We start from the raw sequence: 8,492 nt of genomic DNA, 5'->3' as shown, positions 1-8,492 counted from the left end.
CGAGTTTCAACATTTAGACGTAAAACTGCATTCAGACGTAAATCGGCTTTCCTCGCTCAATCATCAGATTTCAGTTCATGTTTACATCTTGATTTCAACTGCATACTCCCTTCTGCGAGTATACAAACGAGTTTCAAAGTTTAGACGTAAATCTGCATCTAGACGTAAAACTACGTTTAGACGTAAATCTGCGTTTAGACGTAAAACTGCGTTTAGACGTAAAACTGCGTTTAGACGTAAATCTGCGTTTAGACGTAAAACTGCGTTTAGACGTAAAACTGCGTTTAGACGTAAAACTGCGTTTAGACGTAAATCTGCGTTTAGACGTAAATCTGCATTTAGACGTAAAACTGCGTTTAGACGTAAATCTGCGTTTAGACGTAAATCTGCATTTAGACGTAAATCTGAGTTTAGACGCAAAACTGCGCTTAGACGCAAAACTGCGCTTAAACGCAATCTGCGCTTAGACGCAAACTGCACTTAGATACAAACTGAGAATTTGCTTTTGCATCATAATAGTTTTTGAACGAACGCAGCTTTTGTTTTTTAAATTATTATAAGATTTCCGCTGCACTAATTCACCCCCCCCCCTCTTAGTGCTCTTGATCCTAACAGCAATCTCCAAGTACCGTGACAAGGCTGAAGGGCAGAGGCCAAGGAACTTTGTAAGACCGGTGTCAACGAGTTTCTCATCAAGATAGTTGAAAGTGAAGGACTTCGGGTCATGCAAGAGTGCACGACTAAGGAACGAAGCAGGCAGTACGTGGTACTGTACCTTCGCTACTCAGGGGAGTAGGCGACAATGTTAATGGAGAAGACGGTACAATCCCAGAGGTGACCTCATTTATTAGAGAATTACTCCAACTTGGGGTGAAAACTTCCCGCATTCCAGAATTTTGATGGCATTGAGAAGGTGAATCATAGTAGCTAACTCAACGCAAGGAGTGCAAACACTTCAAGTGCTTTAGAAGTGTGAGCAAAGAGTAGGCGAAGGCCAGTAACCAGCTCGATGCATGAAGTACAACCTCGAGGAGGCGGACGAAGTCAAGTAACCTTTGCATTCTCAACCCTTAAGAGAATGGATTAGTTTGTGGCAAATGCGATACACACGATCTAGTCCCGTGAGGGATTAGATCATATGGAGGTATGATCGAGAGCTACCGGAAGCTCCATTTCGGTGAACAACACGACGACAAGAAGGGCTATGAATTCAAGGAGTGAAGGCCATGGTACCGTAGAGGCGGGTCTTTCGTGCGTGCATCAAATTTTGTATCGGAAGAAAGCCTTGGTCATCACCATATGGGGGCTGTGTTCCACCAAGGGAAAATTTCGAATGCAAGTACCGGTGAGTTCCATGGGAGGGACTTGATCATGCAGAGGTATGATCGAAGTAGCTGGAGAGTTGGACTACTCCAGAGCTCATATTCGCTTAAGGGAGCCCGGGCAAGTCAGAGGACTAGGTCGAGTAAGCGAACGTTGCTACCAAGATAGCTAAGGAGAATAGAATCGGTGCAAACCCTACAACGTGATGGCAAAGGCCATGCATGGGAGTTGCAGTCTGTCTTTCCGTCGACCAAACGGACTGCTTGGAGAACACAAAGGTGTTGAAACAGGGGGTCGAAAGGGACGAGGAAGCGACGATGAGTCCAGAGGGACTTAGCTACCCAAAATCAAGCATCAATTAGAATGGAGGTGGAATCATAGGAGTGCCACGGAGACATATCTACTGATCGTGAAGAAAAGGGATGTAGATGCGAGGCGATGGATAGTAGGGCCATGGGCATGGTAGCGCCATGGTACCGCAAAGGCGGGACTTCCGTGAAAGTCATTGATCCCTTACTCTCATGGAGGGAGAGCCCTTGGTCGTGAAAGGGGCCGAGGAGGTGGAACATGCAGAGGCAATCTCCAAGTACCGTGAGAAGGCTAAAGGGCAGAGGCCAAGGAACTTTGTAAGACCGGTGTCAACGAGTTTCTCATCAAGATAGTCGAAAGTGAAGGACTTGGGTCATGCAAAAGTGCACGACCAAGGAACGAAGCTGACAGTACATGGTACTGTACCTTCACTACTTAGGGGATTAGGCGACAAGGTTGATGGAGAAGACGGTACAATCCCAGAGGCGACCTCATCTATTAGATAATTACTCCAAGTTGGGGTGAAAACTTCCCGCATTCCAGAAGTTCGATGGCATTGAGAAGGTGAATCACAGTAGCTAACTCAACGCAAAGAGTGCAAACACTTCAAGTGCTTCAGAAGTGTGAGCAAAGAGTAGGCGAAGGCCAGTAACTAGCTAGATGCATGAAGTACAACCTCGAGGAGGTGGGCGAAGTCAAGTAACCTTTGCCTTCTCAACCCTTAAGAGAATGGGCGAAACCGAGTACCCAAATTCTCTTATCTATCTAGCAGAGGAGCTTTACACAAGTTCAAAGACCCTTCGAAGATAATGAAAGATAATAGTTGTCAAATCCTCACCAAGGGTGATCAGTGCTACTAAGAGTAGATTGTCCGCTTCATTTCCAAATGAAATGCTAATCGAAAGCGGAAGTGATGTGAACCTACTTGGATGTGATAACTAAGTGAAAGAAGAGTCAATGAGCAAATTTTGTGGAGGAATGACCCAAAACTTCAGAAGTTTGCATAACGATGCTCGTTAAAGCTCCAACAAGCATCCACCCAGTTCAAACAGCATGAGGCATTTGAGAGACTGGTGCAGTAAGAATGGTCTTTTCCTTCATTTGGAGGATCCATAGGAATCAACAAGGATTAACACAACTCAACCAACCCCACACTAGAGTCAGAGTCATTGGTGAGTTGAAGCAACATGGCGGATCAAATGTTCGACTACTCAAAAACAACAGCGGAGAGCAGTTGGGAGCCAAGAGGCACATTGTAGCTGGAGCAGAAGATTGAAGACTCAGCAAAGGCGAGGAGTTGGAGTGTCGACAAAGGCTTTAACGAGGACATCGAAGGAATAAGTGGGGAAGAATGTCACAGACAAACTTTTGAACAAGATGTTTGATGTAATGCTTATGTATGTCCGTGTCTTTTGGTATGTTCATGCTTTGTATGGCATGTAGAGGGACGGTCGATGGCTTAATAGTCTAATTTTAGTTGGGTTGGTGGTTGCTTTAGGCTTATAAATAAAGGTTGTGTCATGTGGACACGTGTGAGAGATTTTCGATCTATAATTGACCATTTTACCCTTTGTTGTGCAACTATTCAGAGCTTGTAAAGTCTGTTTGTAATTTGCATTGTTTATGAAGTGTTTTAAAAAATGTTTGCTTGTGGATCTCGAATGAAGCGTTTTCTTTAACTCGTTTCTCTCTTTTGTGGGTCCTAAGGGATATGGGAGGCTGACCTGTGCGGACGGACACGCAATGGTGCCACACGACTTAGGCAAAACCAGCTAAGTCCGTGACAATATGTCCCCTAGTGCTTGGGGTAAATTGTTAGGGGTACGCTTTTGGGTTAACTTCCTTGCCACTTTGGGTTAGACAAGGAGTGATCGTTTGTTGGCCAACAAAAAAGAAAAATCAATGAAATCAAACCATGTAGTCACTTATTAATTTAGAGGTATAACTTCTACTTATATATCACTCGGGAGTGGATGATGTGGGTCCATTCCTAAAAGTCAACAGATAACATGACTACATGCGTCGAATGATTTTTAAATATTTACTTACGTCGAATGATTTTTAAATATTTACTTATATATTACGTTAAAAGAATCGAAGTCATCATATTATTCCTATCATTTAAAGATATATATTTTAATCATATCAGACATTGTCGTCAACCCGGCAGACACAATGCCGGATTGCATTTCCTCCGTGGGGTTTTTTTTTTTAATTCTCGGTTTTTTTTAATTTTCGTTCGTCTTTGCTTGCGTGTCTCGCAAAATGCAACCTCAATATCGCTCTCGTAATTGATTAACCATTAAATATCTTCACATACATTCCGCCCGAGGCGACGCGCACACCCGAAAACGACTTCGGACCCTTCTTTGTTTTCTCTTAATTCTTTCCGTAATCGTCTCCGTTTGCTTCCACGGAACACGGTCAAATCCGTGTCGCGGCCCCGACAAAGGACGCCTGTCCCCGTACGCAGCCATCTCCGTTCCCATAGCCATCCGCCACCCTTCTAAGAACGCATGATCGGAGAGAACATCACCCGAAGTAACGCATTCTTCCAACCAATCACAAAGAAGACGCGGCACGCCTCCATATTTCCGCCGGCACAACAGAAGATGAACCATATTCTATTGCCTCATCGAATTCGTGGAACGTGTGCAGGTTCGGCACGCGCGCGACCACTTTTAATGCTGAACACAGGAATGGCACAGACCTCGGGTTGACACGTGTTCCTGCACTCGGCTTTTTTCCCGGTTTTAGCACTTCGGCACTTGCCCCTGCGCCCCGCGACCGTCCTGTCGCCTCTTCGCGGCCCCCGAGACGAAGTCTTACCCCGCCATTTACCCGTCTTCTCCTCGTATCCCCTCTCCCTCTCTCTCTCTCTCTTATTTCCGCTTTACACCGTTGCCTTCAAAGACTTCCCAATTCTAATCTCTCGTTCCTCTTATACCCCTCTCCCGCTCGCTCTCCTCGCAGTCAATTTCGAAGGCAAAGACATCCGTAGCAGCGATGCGCCCGTGAGTAGCCTCCGCTAAGCACCGACAAAAGTTACGAGTAGTCTTATGGGAAAGGAGAAGCTGGTGGTGGAGGTGGTGGCAGCCCGCAATCTGATGCCCAAGGACGGGCAGGGCTCGTCGTCGCCGTACGTGGAGGTCGAGTTCGAGCATCAGCGACGGCGGACACGCCCCAAGCACAAGAACCTCAACCCCGTCTGGAACGAGCACCTCCTATTTGATGTCTCCGACCCTGACGACCTTCCCTACCGTGCCATCGACGTCGGCGTCTACAACGACCGCGGCACCGAAGGACGCGGCGTAGGCGGCCGGAACTTCCTCGGTAAGGTCCGCATCCCTGCTTCTGGAGTCCCCGCCCCTGGCGAGGAAGCTGTTCCCCAGCTCTTCCCCCTCGAGAGGCGCAGCCTCTTCTCCCACATCCGCGGCGAGGTCAGCCTGAAGATCTACCGGACCGCCATCGACTCTGAACGAGCACTTACCAAGGCTGACGGCGGTGGGGGCAACAAGCAGCAGCATGCTGTTGCTCCTCCGACAACCAAGCAGATCCCCTCGGCGGTGGTCACGCCTCCGCCTCCAGGGAAGCAGACGCCGCTGCCAGCCCGGCTGCAGGATCCCACCCCGACCGACGTTAAGTCGGTAGTCCTCGCGGCCCCTGAGGAGGCGTACCCGATGCCTGCCTCATTTGGCTGCGGTAGAGGCGGTAGAACCCAGGACTTCACTCTGAAGGAGACCCGCCCCCTGCTGGGAGGCGACGGCGCCGACCGCGACAAGGCAAGCTCCACCTACGACCTGGTGGAGCATATGCAATACCTGTACGTGCGAGTGGTCCGCGCGCGGGACCTCCAGACCGGCGGCTGCGAGGCGCATGCGGAGGTCAAGCTGGGCAACTACCGAGGGGTGACTCGATCCTCCACAGCAGCCGGGGCGCCGCTCTGGCACTGGGACCAGGTGTTCGCCTTCTCCAAAGACAGCATTCATTCGTCGGTGGTGGAGGTGCTCGTGAGGGACGGCGGCGGGCCCACCACCAAGGACGACTTCATCGGACGGCTGTCGTTCGACCTCGGCGAGCTACCGCGGCGAGTCCCGCCCGACAGCACGCTGGCCCCGCAGTGGTACCGGATGGAGGGCAAGGCCGGGGAGCGAGCCAAGGGGGAGTTGATGGTCTCGGTTTGGTTCGGGACCCAGGCGGACGAGGCCTTCGCGGAGGCTTGGCACTCGCGGGCTGCCGGTGTCCACGGGGACGGCCTGGGCTCTATCAAGTCCAAGGTGTACGTGGCACCGAAGTTATGGTACCTCCGCGTGTCCGTCGTTGAGGCACAGGACCTTGTCGTCCCCTGCGCCGTGCCCGGCCGCTTTCCGGAGATCTTCGCCAAAGGCCAGGTGGGTAGGCAGGTGGTCCGAACCGGGTTTGCTGCCTTACTGCCGAACCGAGCCCCCTCCAACCCAACTTGGAACGAAGACCTCATGTTCGTGGTGGCTGAGCCGTTTGACGACCTGGTGTTGGTGTCCGTGGAGGACCGGGTGAGTCTCGGCCGCGACGAGGTGCTCGGCCGGGTGGCCGTCCCTCTCTCGGCCATCGAGCGACGGCTCGATGACAAGCCAGTGGCCTCTCGGTGGATCGCGCTCGACCGAGGCCAGGGGTCGAGCCGGTTCGGCAGCCGGGTTCACCTGCGGCTCAGCCTGGACGGCGGGTACCATGTTCTGGACGAGGCGGCAGCGCACAGCAGCGACCTCCGGTCCACGGCGAGGCAGCTTTGGATTCCCCGCGTGGGTATCCTGGAACTGGGCATCCTTGGCGCGTCCGGCCTGGCGTTGTCAAAGGCCAGCGGTACCGCCGACGCCTTCTGCGTTGCCAAATACGGTCCCAAGTGGGTCCGGACCCGCACGGTGGTCGATTCGGTTTGCCCGCAGTGGAACGAACAGTACACCTGGGAGGTGTTCGACCCCTGCACCACCATCACCATCGGCGTCTTCGACAATGGCCGCCTAGGCTGCGGGACTCCCCGCGTGGATGCTCGCATCGGGAAAGTCCGGATCCGCCTCTCAACCCTGGAGACGGATCGGGTGTACACGCACGCGCACCCCTTGCTGGTGCTGCACCTTTCGGGGGCGCGGAAGGCCGGGGAGCTCCACCTTGCCGTCCGCTTCTCGTGTGCCGATGCGGCGAGCATGCTCCACGCCTATGCCCGTCCGTTGCTTCCCAAAATGCACTACGTAGATCCGCTGCTCGTCGGCCAGGTGGAGCGGCTCCGTTTCCAGGCGGTGGAAACGGTGGCGGCTCGGCTGTGCCGGGCAGAGCCGCCGCTGGGCCGGGAGGTCGTGGAGTACATGCTGGATCACGGGTCCCACCTCTGGAGCATGCGGCGGAGCAAGGCCAACTTCTTCCGGCTTGTCTCGGTGCTATCTGGGCTTGTCGCCGTTGGGCGATCGATCGAGCTCCTCCGCAGCTGGCGCCGCCCTGTGCTCTCCGTCATCTTCATCATCGCCTATTTGTTGTTCATCTTGCTGCCTGAGCTGATCCTGCCCACCAGTTTCTTGACAATGGCAGTAATTGGGTTGTGGCGTTACCGCCTTCGGCCGCGTCACCCACCGCACATGGACACTCGTCTGTCTTACGCTGATGCGGCGTATGTTGATGAATTGGATGAAGAATTCGATACGTTCCCCACAAGCAGGGGCCCGGAAGTGGTGAGGATGCGGTATGACAGGCTGAGGAGCGTAGGCGGGAGAGTGCAGACGGTGGTGGGGGACATGGCGACGCAGGGGGAGCGGGTGCAGGCGCTGTTGAGCTGGAGGGATCCGCGGGCGACGTTCTTGTTCCTGATGGTTTGCTTGATGGCGGCGGTGCTGTTCTACGCGGTGCCTATGAAGGTGCTTGCGGGGGCATGGGGGTTGTATGTGCTGCGGCCGCCAAGTTTCAAGAATCGACTACCCTCGCCACTGATGTCCTTCTTCAGAAGGTTACCCACCAAAGCTGATAGTTTGCTCTGAAGAGACAATTGAAGGAGAAGATTGACCTTGTTTTTTCTCTTTTTCCCATTTTGTGATGGTCGTCGGATAGAATCTGAGCTGGGTCTTAGTGTCAGCAGTCTGAGGTCATGTCTTGACTTTTGGATGCGAGCTTTGCACCTGTTACGTGGAACGACGCTGTACTGATTGCTACCGTGCTATTTTGGGATACGGCGTTGTATCGACTCGTTTTATTATATATATATATATATATATGTATGTATATATATATATATATACATATATACATATATATATATATGTATGTATATATATATATGAATATATATATAAAATTTTGCATGCATACAAGATTCTAGGAGGTGCTTAGGAGGTTCCTGTGTATTATACTTAATCATACAAGATTCTCTCAGCATCAGCTCGGCTTTTTCTGTTCTTTTCTTAGGCATATTCCTAGAATTTTTCGTTCTTTTCTGAGGCTTAGAAAGTAGTTCAATATCAAAACTTAATATCAGGGATTGGATAGTAAAATATGATATAGGATAATACGAAGAGATATGATTGGGTGGATAATTGATACCGGGTAACATAAATTTTGAAAGAAAACTAATAGTATAGTTGTAATTATTAGAATAAGTTATTCAGATTGAACAAGAATAAATTTATGATAATATTTAAATAAAATTAAAAAATAATTTATTATCGAGATTAAAATTATAAAAGGATATAGAAAGATAATCATTCTAAAGATAATAAATAAGGATACAAAACTGAAAATAAAAGATTTATCTATTCAGGAGATATAGAGTTAGAGAACTCTAAGAGAATTTCTATTAATATTATTTTTAAATTTTTTTAACCCTAAAACATCAAAATAAG

General features: G+C 50.2%; 1 protein-coding gene across 1 annotated transcript; it reads left to right on the top strand.

Annotated features, from left to right (window-relative positions):
* The first annotated feature begins 4,283 nt into the window (after window positions 1–4,283).
* On the top strand, window positions 4,284–7,867 carry LOC135619343 (FT-interacting protein 3-like). The gene has a single exon (XM_065121262.1). It carries the CDS (start codon window positions 4,692–4,694, stop codon window positions 7,632–7,634), a length of 2,943 nt encoding a protein of 980 aa, XP_064977334.1. The 5' UTR covers window positions 4,284–4,691; the 3' UTR covers window positions 7,635–7,867.
* Window positions 7,868–8,492: the final 625 nt, after the last annotated feature.

Source organism: Musa acuminata, chromosome BXJ2-8 (genome assembly GCF_036884655.1).
Source record: "Musa acuminata AAA Group cultivar baxijiao chromosome BXJ2-8, Cavendish_Baxijiao_AAA, whole genome shotgun sequence".
NCBI classification, from domain to species: domain Eukaryota; kingdom Viridiplantae; phylum Streptophyta; class Magnoliopsida; order Zingiberales; family Musaceae; genus Musa; species Musa acuminata.
The sequence above is the reverse complement of the archived record's forward strand: the minus strand, read 5'-3'. Positions and strand labels throughout refer to the sequence as shown.